Below are 17306 nucleotides of genomic sequence, written 5' to 3' on the forward strand. Positions count from 1 at the left end.
CTTTCTTGACAGTTTTAATTGTAATATGGAAGCGCACCACAGGTTTGGCATGTGCCTTCACACATGCCGTCGTCATGCATCTCAAAATATGATGCACATTTTGGGGGCATGATAGAAAATTTTCACACTTGTATGATTGAAAATATTAATGTGCCAATTTTAGACAACTTATGATATTTATTTGCCACCACTAGTAGAAAAACGATCAACCTAGACGGAAATTTCCGTCTAGGTTGATTGCAATTCCGTCTAGATTAGGTCATCTAGACGGAATTCCGTCTAGTTTGAGTGGTTTATTTTGCTTCCGTCTAGATTGCTTCAAACTAGACGGAATTCCGTCTAGGTTGGCAATCCAGACGAAATTCCGTCTAGGTTGCTTCAACCTAGACGGAATCCCGTTTAGGTTGCTACTGTTGCTACAGTAGCAACCTAGACGGAATTCCGTCTAGGTTGAAGCAACCTAGACGGAATTCCGTCTCCGTCTAGATTGCTCTGCTACAGTAGTTTTTTTTTTTGTGTGTGAAAACTACGCTGCACGCTATATAATATCACATGTACACAATATTGCACAACAACAAATCATATTCATATCCAACACAATTGATCTAATTATATTTCAATATCAAATATAATTATATTCAAATAATACATTCACCAAAATACTAGAAAGATACATAAATTTTTTACATAGATTATAAAAAATACAATTGTTTACATAACTTGATGAACTTTGCATAATTTATAGAATCCAATTGCATTTACTCCTCCAATTTGTTGAAGCATCATGTTTCTTCCTCCTTGATCCTACATTATACAAAATTCAACATCAATTAGTCCATGCCATGAAATACACTACAAAAAATGATACATTAAATAATGATCAGGAATATTAGCTTCTTAACATCACTCTGAAATTCAACATCAATTAGTCCATGCCATGAAATACACTACAGAAAATTTTGGAATAAAGGACTATTGGTGTTGGTGTTGGCATTGTCATGTCTGGTGCTCTTATGTCTATGGTGGAGCATTAATCATTACTTAGTAGACTTAATCTATATGCAGTTGTATTACTCTTGTACACTTGGATATGCATACAAGATTTTCACGTAATTGAATATATGTTAAAATGTGTTAAACAATTTACTATTATCCATATCAGTACCCACATTTTAAAGGAATTATGGAACAAGTATGGATATTCATTTTTTTTAAAGTACAGATACAGGTATGGAAAAGTAGCATCTTAATTCTGAACAAAAATGTCAAAATTATTTAGTGCATTTCAACTATATCAGCATGCTAATTTCAATTATAACTATTACAGCATGCTAAATTTTCAATTGCATTTTTTTATCTGCTGATGTACAACTCAACCATCTAAAGCCATAGCTGGTGAATATGTAAGAACGGTAAACTGGTACAACCAAGAAAATTTGTAAAATTTTACCTGCATTTCTGCTAATTTCTCCCGAATCTGCATATAGCCTAAGTGAAGCTTCCCTCCAAAATGATCTGCCAAATGACGATCACTGTGCACCACAGAATACTAGAGCGTAACATAACTTATTTACATAGAGATGTATAGAATATAATATAATCATACTCAACTAACAGACATAAGCATCTTATTCTGACCAATAACACAGATGAGACCTCATATCAAGAAAGAAAATAAGTTACTGAGGAATAACTTACACCGGCTTTACAGTAATACTAATTTTGGCAACACCTGAAGCAGAACTGTTCGAACTTAACATGAAAATTTCCTCCGATGATTTAATTCAAGTCACGGCACAAATGAAATCACAACAAACTCAAACAAGGCCTAATCACAACAAAAACATATATTTTGCTCTTCAAACACCAAAACGCTAACGAGTTTAAAGCCGAGATCCAGATTCTAATGTCAACCAACTAAGATGAAATCAAAAGTAGGATGAATCAAAAGTTTAGAATAAAGAAATAATAATTTGATTATAATGTCAACCAACTAAGATGAAACCTATGAAGACCAGTAATAATGTGCACCCCTCTGGATTCACGAGGGAGAGGGAGATTTTCTGTAATTTATTCTTCTTAAAACACCAATCTTTGTGTTTTAAGAGCTAATAAATAGTTGCGAAGTGATAAAGGCTACTGAAAATATTGATGAGGGGGGTATCTAGAATTCACCTGTAATAATTTATCCATTATTTCGTCTGGAAATTGCTTTTCTTTGTCAAAACAAACCTAAAATAATTAAGGTCAACAAGGAATTCGGCTTTAAACAAGCCTAAAATAATTAACTTTGCATAAATATGGACAATCTGATTATTACATGGTCCGGAATCAACACTCTATCATAGAAATAGCTGTTAGATACTCGCACAATGAATTTTATGCTAAAGTAGGTTAAGTTGACAGACACTCAGAATTTATGTTAAGAAATAAGTACTTGTGAACTGGTCTTGAGTATTTTAAATTATGAATTTAATGTTAAAGCAGTTTGATATATAAACGTCCTTTGGATTCAGCATTAGAAATACCACAGAGAAACTGGAATACCTTGTCCATAGAATAAATCTGAATTTCAAATTCTAGACATGAAGGCATTAAATATGTTTACGCTGCGTGTGTACACACACACATCTATATCTGCGTGTGTGTGTGTAGCTTATTCAGGATCAAACAACACTTTGTCATACTCTTGTTTAGTAGCTATAAAATGCCAGAAATTGGTTGTTTGATATCATGGAGGAAACTACTGCAATAGAAAACCTTTCACAAAAATGTCTTGCTTAATGCATTATCTTGGAAACATCAAATTGTTAAAAGGTTTCGTTATGTTATGGCTCTAATATACATTTGTGAACACCAGGCAACAAAGAGATGTACAGACACAACTTATTTCCATATATTTTCTACATTAAAAACTTAAATGATTTGTCATTACCAAATTTCAAAGGCTTAAAGGGGTTGGTGATATTTTGGAGGGCCAGGTAAATAAATCAAAAAGTCTGCTTACTGTACAGAACCAATAATTGCTCTTTTTTGTGGGTTAGACTATGCTCAACCTTATCTTGGAATCGGAACACGAACAAACAAATGCTTCTCTATAGGACTTTGACTAAGATGAACTAATAAGCATCTTCGAAACAGCATGGAGTTGTATGAGTTCAAATAAAGTAATTCAACATCTTGCCTACTTGAAGAGTGAGAAACGTACCATGCTGTCAACTGAAACACCCAAGACCTTTGTATTTAGCTTCTCAAACTCTGAATAGCGATCACTGAAAGCAGTAATCTCTGTCGCAAAAGGAAAGGACAAACAAATGTGAAATCCAGTGGAACCAATCGCAACCTAAGACCCTCGTAATCAACAAATTTTACCAGATCCCTCTCCTAATTCCCAAATTATATTTGTCAGGAATACTTCTTCTACATAAAAAGAGCGTAAATTTCCAAAATTGCGATTACAAGAAAGAATTACATACACGAACCTGGTGAGTGGCGTAGGTGGAGGATCTCGTGATGCTTAGGGTTTCTATTGCCAGCTCCGGCGAGGGGCTCGTCGTAGGCGGAGGAGACGGAGGAGGCGTCGCGGTGAGCGGCGGAGGCGCGAATGGCGCGGGCCGCGAGCAGAGGGGAGGGGAGAGACGAGGAACCATCGGATTCGAAGGCGGCGGAGGAGCGAGCGTCGGCGATGAGGGTGTAGGCGGCGACGGCAAGGAACAGGGGCTTCTCCGCGATCGAAGATCTCATCGTCGGCGAGTTTTTGGCGATTAGAATGGCGAATAAGGAATGGGGAAAGGTCTTTAGGGATGAAAGAGAGAGAGATTTGGGGATTAGGTCGGTTTGGGGGTTTTTAGATGGAGAGGGGAATAAACTGAGGCGGGGAATGAAAAAAATAGGCGGGGAAATGAAAAAAGCGAGGGGGAGGTCCGTAAATTTTTTAGGCAATCTAGACGGAAATTCCGTCTAGGTTGCATAAATCTAGACGGAATTTCCGTCTAGGTTGGGTATTATTTATAAAAAGAAAAATAAATCGTCTAGTTTGTCAATCTAGACGGAATTTTCCGTCTAGATTGATTCAAAGTAGACGGAACAAACTAGACGGAATTTTTTCCGTCTAGTTTGCCTCAAAGTAGACGGAAAAAAATTCCGTCTAGTTTGTTCCGTCTAGTTTGTTCATTTTTCTACTAGTGCACGAAGTATATAACGGCCAAAACAGAAAACTTTGCGGTATCTAAGTATCATTTACAAAGTGATACCACTTTTTGAAAAATACTGAATCCACACTGTACATATGTGTGTACCCGTTACACAACATGCTTTCTTCCAATATCAAGGGAAGATGGTGAATAGTCAGATGTAGATGTTGGGCCCGACGGAAGCGTGCACAAATTCACAACGAGTCGGTAAGCAACGAATAAAGAACACCACGAGCACAATTCACAATGAAACGACCAAAACCAACCACAAACACAGAGATTTACGTGGTTCGGCAAGTTACCTACGTCTACGAGGAGAGGATATGGAGATTTCACTATATGGAGGAGAAACACAATTGGTTACAACTCTCAAACACTCACAATAACCCTAACCAACAAGATCTCACTCTCTCTCAATAATCTCCGTCTCAAAGTGCTCAAACAACTCTATTTTCTCTGATTAAAAACCCTAACAAACATGTTTCTATTTATATAAACAACTAAATCCAAAACAAGCTAGGAAACAATTCATCCCAATAACCCGCTATCGGTCGACTGATGAAGCCTTATGAGTCGACCGGTAGGTGTTCATCGGTCGACCGACATAGCACATCAGTCGACTGTCCAATGGAATTTTTCAGTTTTCCTGCAGTGTGCCCGTTATCGGTCAACTGATCATTGTTAAAAGTCGATCGATGGTCCGTTATCGGTCGACTGATCATTGTTATCAATCGACCGATGGTCCTACAACTTTTTCATGCGATTTTTCGCCTCTTTTGCAACAGTAGACTGGTAATGGGAGTAATAATTCGATATTAATGGATAACGACTCAGCCAGTCAGTGGCCATCAAAATTATATGTTATTTAAGTATTTTTGGTGCGAGGTTCTTCTCTAAACTAGACACGATGAAGGACCACTACGTCTGAGATATATGAGAAGCTCCGCAGGGCGCAAGGAGCAATTGACAATCTTTTTTGCATCATCATAGTATCACCATTAATTGGAGAAGAACAATATGATATGATATTTTCAAAGTATGACATTAGGCCTGGGGTCATGCGTCAACGACGCCCCATGATCCTTTTTTTCTTAAAAATAATAATAAAAATAAAAATTCTCATTCAAGGTTTCACTCGGGACATAATAGACAAAATCGAGACATTGCAAACTTGGGGTTAGATAATAACACATTCTTATTCATAATATGATGATATGTCAACACATAGGAAGACAAGACTATTACATCGCACACCAACAGACTCAAAAAAAAAAAAGAAAGATAGGAAGACTCTACTGAATACAGACCGCCAAGCTTGCCCTTATTCCCATATATATATGTGGCTATTACTATATCAATGCCACAACGATAAGACCTTATTCGATACTGATTACTGCTAATTAAGTAGGCAGCTTATTTTTCGTCATGGGAAGCTATATGTAGTCTACTTGGTCCCCTCAGCGCAAGTAAGAGTGAGCTTGGCCTCATAAACAGCCGTAGTGTTATTACCGATGGACACACTAGACTTGCATCCTTTGCATTCATCACTCCACTGGAGTTCAGCATCGTTGGTTCTATCTTGTAGTTGACCCAATCTGTTGGTAAAGTAACCTGCTCCACGAACCATTGTATAGGCCTACATATGTACAAACATCAATTTAGATTGTGCTTTACATACGAAGTATAGAGTATGCACGTGTAACAAGAAAGTATCAGGTGAGAATGGTCTATGACATTAAATGTGTATTCAAAAGATGACAAGTTTTGGATTTGTGCACGAATCTTGAAATTCAATGATTCGGCATTTATTTGGTGCACATTTGATGTCATGGACCGGGACCCACTTAACACTTGCTCCACTTATGCACATACCTTACAGTAGCCTGGCCAATACGGGTTCACCCACGAAAGCATGAAGTCTTGGTATTCCCCAGCATCATTCTTACCACGATAGACGACAGCAGCTGACGATCCTGTCATCCCGAGAGTGGGATGCACGTGCAGGAAAGCACCCCACTGACCGTTAGGAGCAATTGACAATCTTTTTTGCATCATCATAGTATCACCATTAATTGGAGAAGAACAATATGATATGATATTTTCAAAGTATGACATTAGGCCTGGGGTCATGCGTCAACGACGCCCCATGATCCTTTTTTTCTTAAAAATAATAATAAAAATAAAAATTCTCATTCAAGGTTTCACTCGGGACATAATAGACAAAATCGAGACATTGCAAACTTGGGGTTAGATAATAACACATTCTTATTCATAATATGATGATATGTCAACACATAGGAAGACAAGACTATTACATCGCACACCAACAGACTCAAAAAAAAAAAAGAAAGATAGGAAGACTCTACTGAATACAGACCGCCAAGCTTGCCCTTATTCCCATATATATATGTGGCTATTACTATATCAATGCCACAACGATAAGACCTTATTCGATACTGATTACTGCTAATTAAGTAGGCAGCTTATTTTTCGTCATGGGAAGCTATATGTAGTCTACTTGGTCCCCTCAGCGCAAGTAAGAGTGAGCTTGGCCTCATAAACAGCCGTAGTGTTATTACCGATGGACACACTAGACTTGCATCCTTTGCATTCATCACTCCACTGGAGTTCAGCATCGTTGGTTCTATCTTGTAGTTGACCCAATCTGTTGGTAAAGTAACCTGCTCCACGAACCATTGTATAGGCCTACATATGTACAAACATCAATTTAGATTGTGCTTTACATACGAAGTATAGAGTATGCACGTGTAACAAGAAAGTATCAGGTGAGAATGGTCTATGACATTAAATGTGTATTCAAAAGATGACAAGTTTTGGATTTGTGCACGAATCTTGAAATTCAATGATTCGGCATTTATTTGGTGCACATTTGATGTCATGGACCGGGACCCACTTAACACTTGCTCCACTTATGCACATACCTTACAGTAGCCTGGCCAATACGGGTTCACCCACGAAAGCATGAAGTCTTGGTATTCCCCAGCATCATTCTTACCACGATAGACGACAGCAGCTGACGATCCTGTCATCCCGAGAGTGGGATGCACGTGCAGGAAAGCACCCCACTGACCGTTGGCAAGAGCTTGCGGGACGGGGGCTTTCCAGAGATGCCCGTGCCAATCGTGGGTACTGATTAAAGTGATAGGATCACCGGTGGCATTGTAGACCACACAAAGCGTGGAGACTCCATTGCCGTACTGCTCCTTCAATTTCTCCGCAAATTGGAGGGCGTTCACGTTCTTGCTCTCCGCGTATATCATATTAAGAGCCTCGTGTGCACGGTCGCAGCGCGTTATTTTCTTGCCGATGTATTTGGTCATTGCCTTCAGAGTCTCGTCGGTGATGGGGTTGCCGAACACGTTTGACGCCATGTCGACTGCTGATGAATTGAACGGTTTAACTGCGTAACTAAGGATATTGCTGTGTGATGAGAAACTAGGGAGTAATGAACGCATATTTATATACACATAGAACGAACATTTTTTTATTAATAAAGAAAGACTATAAGTCTCACTATTATATATTTTGAAAGACTGTGGTCCTTTTTTCTTATTTCTGAGGAAAAAGACCATGGTATTTTTTTATTATTCTTTTTTTTAAGAACATCCTCATTCCTTTTGCTTTAATTGATTTGCTTTTTTATTTTCACCAAATTTGTCGCCATGTGCTTGTATTTTGTTACCAGTCTGCTATATATTAAGACCAAACTCGGCCTTCAATATTTAAAATTTATATCTAAAGACATTTATTAACCGTATACTTTTGTGCTTATATATTAACCCAAAGACACGTATTAAAAATAAGAAAATTTTGAAAGACCAAGGTCTGCGAGGGACGAAAAACTCGTGTGCTTGGTCAGAACCAGGCTCCGCAGGCCTCGGGCCCACAACACTACAAATACTTAATTGTATTCATTCATGAACCGTAAATATATACAAGTTACATTTGACAAATATAGTATGAAATAATATAATTATTCTAGCATATTCTCCATCTTAATAAGGTATATAGTCTTGTATACAAGGTATGAATAAGAATAATATCTAACCATATATTCCTAACACCCCCCGTCAAACTCATGGTGGATCAAACACCAAGAGTTTAGAAAGTAGAAATTTGTGACGCTTGGAGGTGTGAGCTTTGGTGAAAAAGTCAGCAAGCTGAAGCTCAGAAAAAACATATGATAGAGAGATCGCCTTAGTCTTTAAAAAATGTATGAAATGACAATCAATCTCAATGTGTTTTGTGCGCTCATGAAACACTGGATTGATGACAATCTTTATTGCACTTCGATTGTCGCAATAGAGAGGTGTCGGGAAGAGACAATCAATGCTCATGTCACGTAGAAGCTGTCGCAGCCAAATAATCTCAGAGGTAGTATTAGACATAGCTCGATACTCCGCTTCGACACTAGATTTTGAGACAACATCTTGCTTCATAGCTCGCCATGATATTAGTGTATCACCAAGAAATACACAAAAACCGGTAATAGATCGATGATTGCTAATGTAACCGGCCCAGTCGGAATCAGAGAAGGCATGAAGTTGTAGCTTTGATGTGGAAGAGAACAAAAGAGGTCTAGATAAAGTGCCACGAAGATAGCGTAGAATACGAAGTACATCAGCGTAGTGAACTGAGATGGGAGACTGAACAAATTGACTCACTACATAGACAGCGTAAGCAATGTCTGGTCGAGAAATAGTGCGATACACTAAAGCACCAAAGGTTCTCCTGTATCAGGTGCTAGTTTTTGATGAAGTTGAATACGTGTATCGGCGATCTGATCATCAGTCAACTCAGCTCGAGCCAAAAGATCATAGATGTATTTTTGTTGAGAGATAAGATATCCTCGTGACCCATATGCAACTTCGAGTCCCAAAAATATCGAAGATGCACTAGATCTTTCATTTCAAATTTTTGATGTAGAGAAGTCTTCACAGTGTTCAGAAATAAAGAATCACTGCCAGTAATGACCATATCATCAACATAAAGAAGAAGAATAGTGCGTCCTTGACTAGAAGTATGAACAAACATCGCATGATCGGCCTCACTCTAAATAAAGCCCATATTAAGTACTGCAGAGCTGAACTTCTCAAACCAAACTCGAGGAGCTTGTTTTAGGCCATATAATACATGACGAAGATGACAAACTTGTTTTGACAAATGAGGCAGACCTGGAGGAGGTTGCATATAAACTTCTTCGTGAAGGTCATCATGAAGAAAATCATTCTTCACATCAAGCTGATAGAGAGGCCACTGTTGAGCAGCTGCAATAGCAATAAGAGCTCAAACTGATGTCATCTTAGCCACAATAGCAAAAGTTTCCTCATAATCAATCCTATATTCTTGGGTGAAGCCTCGAGCAACTAGACGAGCCTTGTACCGATCTATGGTACCATATGAACAAGTTTTAATTTTATAAATCCATTTGCAACTAATTGGGACTTTGCCTGAAGGTAATGAGACAAGATCCCAGGTACCAGTCTTTTGAAGGGCGGTTAACTCTTCTTCCATAGCTACTCGCCATTCAGGAGAAGAAGCAGTCTGATGATAAGATGTAGGCTCATGATGCAAATGAATGGCTGTCAAGAAGGAATGAAAAGTAGGAGTAAAGGATGAAGAAAGACAACCAAAAAATTGTTTTGCCTTACGAATACGGAGAGGATAGCGATGATCAGCTAGTGAAGAATCATCATCCGGGGCTGAGTTTTAATGGTCAGCAAGTGAGACTGGAACATGTACACTTTGGTGATCATCAGAGGATGGAGATGGAGGTGATGAATCTACTGGAATTGAAAGTGTGGTAAGCTCAAGAAATGAAAGGTCAATGGAAGTAAGTGATGTCTTATTGTCATTGAGGGACTGTCTAGAGTAATATGGAATATGCTCTAAAAAGGTTACATCTAGGGAAATGCGAAGTCATTTTTTAATTGGATCATAACAGCGATATCCTTTGTGCTCAAGATTGTATCCAAGAAAAACACTGTTACCCAAGTAAATGTTACCCAAGTAATCTTGATCTTCGATGTAGCTCAACTTGGTACACTATACGGATGAAGCTTGAACTTGGATCTTGACTTGAATTGCAAGACTTCACTCCACTATTTCGCTAACCTCCATTTGATATGATCGTTATGGCGCAATCCATTCATCCTTCAACATATTGTTTGTCTATAATAAATAATAAAACACAAATACTAGATAAACAATATTAGATGTAAATTATTTGTTAAATCATCATCAAAACAAGAAGGCCAATAATCTCCCCCTTTTTGATGATGACAAACAATTTACAAAAACAAATATATGCATTAGAAGAAATGAATATATAAATTAGAATTATCATGCATATAGACAAGAAAGAATATACTAATAATTTTTTCCCCTTTTGACAACATCAAAAAGGGGAAAATCATATAGATGAAAGAGAGCAAAAGCTCCCCCTACCTATAAGCATTTTGACAACATCAAAAAGGGGAAAATCATATAGATGAAAGAGAGCAAAAGCTCCCCCTACCTATAAGCATGAGTGACTATAACACATAGAAAGATATAGGGATTGCTCTCCCTATCAAAATGCCTTAATAAAAATATGCAATGAATGCTAAGGCATACATATGTGAGCAAGCAAGAAACATGCTAAACGCAACTCACATACAAAAAGACAATGAGGACACATATAAATATATCAATATGAAAAAGTGTCTCAAATATACAAACATAAAAACAATATATAAAATAGATTTATAAAATCACAAGAAAGAAGACATGAGAATCATGTAGAAAGTTTTCAAATGAAAACAAATCAACCAAATGAATTCATAAATCAAGATTTGAGTCCCAAAACAATGTTTGATAAAAAAAATTTCTTTGTATAACTTGATCAAACCACTCGTAGAATACATTATAAGGCACGAATAGATGATCCATGAACACAAACATATAAATATCATCATATAAGTGAAATATAATGAATTCAAAGCAACAAATCAAAACAAAATCTTTGACAAAAGAATTTCAAGAGAGGCAACAATATATCAAGCTCTTAAGCTTGTATCAACCCTTATAAACATTTTGGCACCCGGCCGGTAAACAAGATTTGGGAATAAACACCCAATAAATCCGGGGGGTTATATAAACATAAACCTCTCATCAAAACAAAACCAATAATCATGAAAACAAAAAAGTATGACCAATAAGAAGAATTGTTTTCATGTTCAAAAGTTTAAAGTATAATTTTCAAAACCAAGAAAAGGAAAAAGAAAAACACTAAAATACTTGGTTTTAAAAATCAAATTTGTTTTGGTACCCAAGAATTCTTGGTACCAATAGATTTAGGGACATGACCCCTATCTTTTAAGCTCAAAGCCCTAGGGTTATAAACCCTCTTGGGCGCATGTGGTGCAGGGACACAGTCAAAACAAAAATTATATAAATGACCTTTCCGATTGCAATAAGTGTAATGAAAAAGGCCCATTTGATGTTGTTGACCAAGTGGCGGTGCACGGAAATCATTTACAAATAAAGATTGTCTTTTAAATTTATTTTGCAAATGGGAAACATTCTTAAACAATGGTTTATTTGGAACATATTACAATTTAGAAGCTTTTTACATATCATAACAAAATTTAGCAAGATGTCCAAACCTACCACAAACATCATATTTAAAAACATGTGGTCTACTAGAAACATTTGGCAAATGAGATTTATTTTTCAAATCAAAACAATATTTGGCCAAATGACCAAAACGACCACAATAATCACATGAATACACCTTAGAATGCTTATGATGAACTTTAGGTGCATGCAAATGTGTGTGTGATGAAGAATCCTTATGAGATGCGCAAGGAGCATTAATATTAATCTTTGTAGGTTTATGTGCATCATAGCAAAATTTAGCAATATGACCTTTTCGGCTGCAATTTGAATACTTGTAAATTTTGCTATACATGTGTGCATGATGTATGGGATGTCTAGATGTAGTAGCATGAGACTTAGCACACATGTTCATAAGTTTCTTATGATTATCCATGCATGTAACAAGAGTTGAGTCTAAAGATGAAATGCGGTTTTTAACAAGATTCAACTCATCATTATTAGGCACATATGTATTTTTAATAGAAGTAGAACATAAGTAGTCATTTATGAAAAAAGCAGTATCATTTTGTATGTTCTTTACTTCTAACATGACATTATTTTTATCATGAGTCAAGTTAGCAATATTTAATTTCAAATTATTATTTTCTAAATTTAACATATCTTTGTTTTCTTGAAGAGCAATACTTTCTTGAGAAATGAAATCAAATTTGGAAGCTAACTTCTCATGATCAGATTTTAAATCTTCATGCTTGCTTTGCAAATCAATAAAATTTTTATGCAATATGTTATAGGCATGTAATAATTTTTTACTAGCACAAGCAAGTTCATCACTAGATAAATCATTAGTGGTTTCGAACTCGCAAACCTCACTAGGGCTATCGCCTAGTGGCCGTGTGCAGATGCTCCATATGAACTTGAAGCCGGATCCTCCAAAGCTTGTCGGATCGCCTCCAAGTCCTCTTGATGTGCTTCAATAAGTTTCCATAAGTTGTAAGCACTATCAAAATGAACAAATTTGTTAGGCATAGATGAATCAAGAGCATTTAGTAAATATTCTAACAAAATATTATTCATTGTAAACATACGATGATCATTTTTATTCCACTTGGATTTCTCCATAGTAGGCACAATATAAGCATCATCTATAATTTCCCATAAATTAAAGTGTTTAGATTGAACAAAAAGTTTAAATCTAACACATCATTGGGCATAGTGGAAATTATCTAATCTAGGAGCAATATTGATGGCATAACCTAAACAAGATGCATCGTTTATATCCATAATACAAGCAAGATACAAAAATCAAAAATTGGATTAGCCCAAAAAGACAACTTGGATCTTTAACTCAAAGTGATTAGACCTTAAATCAAAGAGCACCAAGCTCTGATACCAATTGTTAGACCCTAGAGCGGGGGTGGTTAGGGTCTTATGCTAATCTAATCCGATTTTATGCCAATTAAAACTAATTAATAAATTATCCTAGAAAGTATGAAATATAATATGATATGTGAGCTAGGATAAGTAATATGAACAATGAGATATATCCTATATGATAAAAATATATGCAATGATATATAAACTAACACAAGGGTGATATAATCAAACTACAAATGTGATAGGGCAAAATATACTAGAGTAAAGGCAATTGACGATATAAGATAAATGCATAAGCAAATGCGCCAATGACAAACTCAAACACACTCAAATGATTACGGAGTTCGGACCTTCTGTCCTACGTCTCCGCTCCCAACTCCCGGGGAGAAATCCACTATCACAACTGGATTTTCTACGCTTACTCGAACAACGTTTACACCTCACAATGTCGGTTTTCAATGCTCACCAATCAACGTAACACTCACACTCACAATGTCGGGTTTCAACGCTTACCGGTCAACGTTCACTCCTCACACTCGGTTTTCTAGCTCACCAAAAACTTTACAATCTCACAATGTAACAAACAATAAATTTGTTCTCTATAATAGATGAGAACACAACGAAAGCTCACACTCAATTGTTACAACTCTCACCAACCCAAATATACTATGTGTAAAAATATGATAAGCTCATGTGGGTGTGTGTAACAATGAGAATAAATAAAACTTAACCCAAGAAGAACTTGCAATAAGATTGATATGAAATACAATAGTAAAAATACTAGGAAATAGCGTTAAGGAAACTTCTCTATAAACACAAAGAGAGGATGATGAAATATTAAAGATGAACTCTTCAACAACTGATGTAAGCTCCTCTTTGTAAAACCCAAAACTTAAAACACACTAACCAAGCTTAAACCCATACTAAATTTTTGTTTTAAAAACTTCTTGGTTGGTTTGAGAACTGAGATCAATGGGGTATTTATTGTTAGACCCTAGAGGGGGGCAGGGGGGGTGATTAGGGTCTTATGCTAATCTAATCCGATTAAATGCCAATTAAAATTAATTAACAAGTTATCCTAGCAAGTATGAAATACAACAAGTTATATGAGCTAGGATAAGCAATATGAACAACAAGATATATCCTAACAAAGAGATATACAATATGATATATGCAAGGATATGAAAGATATATCCTAACAAAGAGATATACAATATGATATATGCAAGGATATGTAAACTAACACAAGGGTAAGCAAAATGAACTAGATAGTGGATGAAATAAATGAGCAATGCACAATTGGCGATATAAGATAAATGCAAAAGCAAATGCGCCAACGACAAACTCAAATACACTCAAATGATCACGGAGTTTGGACCTTCCGTCCTACGTCTCCACTCCCCACTCCCGGGGAGAAATCCACTATCACAACCGGGTTTTCTACGCTTACCCGAATAACGTTTACACCTCACAGTGTCGGTTTTCAACGCTCACCGATCAACGTCACTCCTCACAATCGGTTTTCTAGTTCACCGAAAACTTCACAACACACTCGGTTTCTAGCTCACCGAAAACCTTACAACACTCACAAAGTAAATACAACAAATTTGTTCTCTACAATAGATGAGAACACAATGAAGCACAACTCAATGTTACAATCTCTCACAACCCTAATATACTATGTATGCAAATACAATAAGCTCAAGTGAGTGTGTGTAACAATGAGATTCAATAAAACTTAACTCAATAAGAACTAGCAATAAAAATTGATATGAAATTCAATAGTAAAAATGCTAGGAAATAGAGTTAAGGAAACTTCTCTATAAACACAAAGAGAGGATGAAAAAAATGTTGAAGATGAACTCTTCAATAGCTGATTGTAAACTCCTCTTTGTAACAGCAAACCAAAACAAACTTAAACCAAACAAAAACAAGCTTAAACCCTTGTTTAAAACCTTGTTTAAAAACTTCTTAGATATCTTGAAAGAGAACAGCAATGGGATATTTATACCCATTCAAAATCTCAGCCAAAATCCCTAAGTAGGTCGACCGGTGCGGTCGACCGTGGGAAGTCTCGAGCTCTCGGTCGACCACGGCGGTCGACCGACAAACTCTCTGCTGCCCACTGACGAATGAACATGGGTGCGGTCGACCGAGGACTGATACATGAAAATTGAAGTCTGAAAACTGTTTTTCTGATTTTAAAACACTATTTAAAAATATCAAATAAATTCTAAAAAATATAAAACTTTTGGGGAATGATTGTAGACATGATAATAAACATGCTACAACGACTGGTTTCCAAAAAGGACTTCCCAAATGAAAAATATCATTATTTTACAAAATAAGCCAAAACATGAAAATGTAAACATGTGAATTTTAACATTTTGGGTAAACCATGTTTTAAAACTTTGCACAATGATTATGTAGACTTAATAAAATATGTTTATGATTATTGTTAAGTCCAAAAACTAAGAATACAATATTTTTACAAATACAATAGAAAATGAAACCATTTTGCTTTCACAAATACTCATATGTTTCATATCTAAGTAGTTAAACCAAATCACAATAATAAATATGAAATATGTAATTTCATATTTGTATATATATATATATATAGAAACCAAATACGTGTGTGTATATGATATTGAGCTTAGAGTATCTAACACACATAATATAAAATCTAAATTAGATTACCCAAGCCGATCTTGATCTTCAATGAGCTTGACTTGGTATACTATGCGGATGAAGCTAAACTTGGATCTTGAACTTGAATTGTACGATGCTTCACTCCACAATTCCGCCAACCTCCATTTGATATGATCGTTGAAGCTCTATTCCATCCATCCTCCAACTCATTGTTTGTCTATAATAAATAATAAAATACAAAACTAGACAAACAATATTAGATGTAAATTGTTTATTAAATCATCATCAAAACAAGAAGGCCAACAATCTCCCCCTTTTTGATGATGACAAACAATTTACAAAAAGGATATATGCATGAATACAAAGGAATATATAAATTATAATTCACATGCATATATGAAAGGAAATGTATAACTCACAATATTTCTCTCCCTTTGACAACATCAAAAAGGGGATAAAAGAATTAAGAGAGCGAAAGCTCCCCCTATCAATAAGCATAGGTGAGTATAAAGCAAGTATAGGGATTGCTCCCCCTATCAAAATGCCATATGGAACATGAATATGCTAAATATCACTCACATACAAAAAGACAATGAGAACACATATAAATGTATCATTGAAATAATGTGTCTCAAAACATAAACATAAAGATCAAAAATAGATTTATGAAATCAAAAGAAAAAGAGCATGAGAATCATGCAAAATGTTTTCAAATGAAAACAAATCAATCAAATGAAATCATAAATCAAGATTTAAGTCATACGAAACCAAATCAATATTAAATTTTGTCGTATCTGACAAAGATCAAAAGAGGCAACCAAATCTAGCTCTTGAGCTAGTAACAACCCATATAAACATTTTAACACCCGGTAAACAAGATTTGGGAATAAACACCCAATAAGCCCGGAGGGTTATATAAACACAAACCTCTCATCAAAATCAAAACTAATAATCATGAAAACAAAAGATTTGATAAAGGAAAATTGTTTTCATAACAAAATGATTTTGAAACATAATTTTCAAAACCAAGAAAAGGGAAAAATAAGAACATTAAAATTCTTGGTTTAAAAAAAAATCAAATTTGTTTTGGTATCCAAGAACTCTTGGTATCAAAAGATTTAGGGATATGACCCCTATCATTTAAGCTCAAAGCCCTAGGGTTATGAACCCTCTTGGGCATATGTGGTGCACTAACACGGTCAAAGCAATAATCGCTCAAATGACCCTTCCGATTGTAATATGTGCAATGAAAGAGATCCATTTGTTTTTGTGGACCATTAGCTCGTGCACGGGAATCATTTGCAACCATAGATGATCTTTTAAGATTATTTTGCAAATGTGAAACATTATCAAAACAAAACTTTCCTAAGTGGTCATATCTACCACAAACATCACATTTAAACTTTTGTGGCTTAATAAAATCATTTGGCAAAGGTGAAGTCTTTTTCAAATCATAGCAAAATTTTG

The 17306-nt window shown here is 35.9% G+C and overlaps 2 protein-coding genes across 3 annotated transcripts; both read right to left on the reverse strand.

Moving 5' to 3' along the window:
• Positions 594-3877, reverse strand: LOC109837368. Its single transcript, XM_020405591.1, has 4 exons — positions 3483-3877; positions 3209-3288; positions 1451-1549; positions 594-804 (listed from the first exon to the last, which is right to left on the reverse strand). The coding sequence occupies exons 1-4, from the start codon at positions 3742-3744 to the stop codon at positions 712-714; spliced, it is 534 nt and encodes a 177-aa protein (XP_020261180.1). The 5' UTR covers positions 3745-3877; the 3' UTR covers positions 594-711.
• LOC109837369 (23 kDa jasmonate-induced protein-like) lies at positions 5371-7637 on the reverse strand. 2 transcript variants are annotated; one of them, XM_020405593.1, is made up of 3 exons: positions 7276-7637; positions 6066-6205; positions 5371-5829 (listed from the first exon to the last, which is right to left on the reverse strand). In XM_020405593.1, exons 1-3 carry the CDS (start codon positions 7583-7585, stop codon positions 5638-5640), a joined length of 642 nt encoding a protein of 213 aa, XP_020261182.1. In that variant the 5' UTR covers positions 7586-7637; the 3' UTR covers positions 5371-5637. The 2 variants fall into 2 exon arrangements, with proteins under 2 accessions (XP_020261182.1, XP_020261181.1); XM_020405592.1 differs by lacking the exons at positions 5371-5829; positions 6066-6205 and adding an exon at positions 6441-6899 and having other exon boundaries at positions 7136-7637.

The sequence above is a fragment of the Asparagus officinalis genome, chromosome 4 (genome assembly GCF_001876935.1).
Source record: "Asparagus officinalis chromosome 4, Aspof.V1, whole genome shotgun sequence".
Lineage (NCBI taxonomy): Eukaryota > Viridiplantae > Streptophyta > Magnoliopsida > Asparagales > Asparagaceae > Asparagus > Asparagus officinalis.

Coding starts and splice junctions, on each gene's coding strand:
- LOC109837368 (XM_020405591.1), bottom strand. CDS start 3,744: ATGAGATCTTCGATCGCGGAGAAGCCCCTGTTCCTTGCCGTCGCCGCC. Junction 3,289..3,482: donor CCACCTACGCCACTCACCAG/GTTCGTGTATGT, acceptor CTTTTGCGACAG/AGATTACTGCTTTCAGTGAT. Junction 1,550..3,208: donor GTGTTTCAGTTGACAGCATG/GTACGTTTCTCA, acceptor GTTACGCTCTAG/TATTCTGTGGTGCACAGTGA.
- LOC109837369 (XM_020405593.1), bottom strand. CDS start 7,585: ATGGCGTCAAACGTGTTCGGCAACCCCATCACCGACGAGACTCTGAAG. Junction 6,206..7,275: donor TCTTGCCAACGGTCAGTGGG/GTGCTTTCCTGC, acceptor ACGGTCAGTGGG/GTGCTTTCCTGCACGTGCAT. Junction 5,830..6,065: donor ATTGGCCAGGCTACTGTAAG/GTATGTGCATAA, acceptor GTACATATGTAG/GCCTATACAATGGTTCGTGG.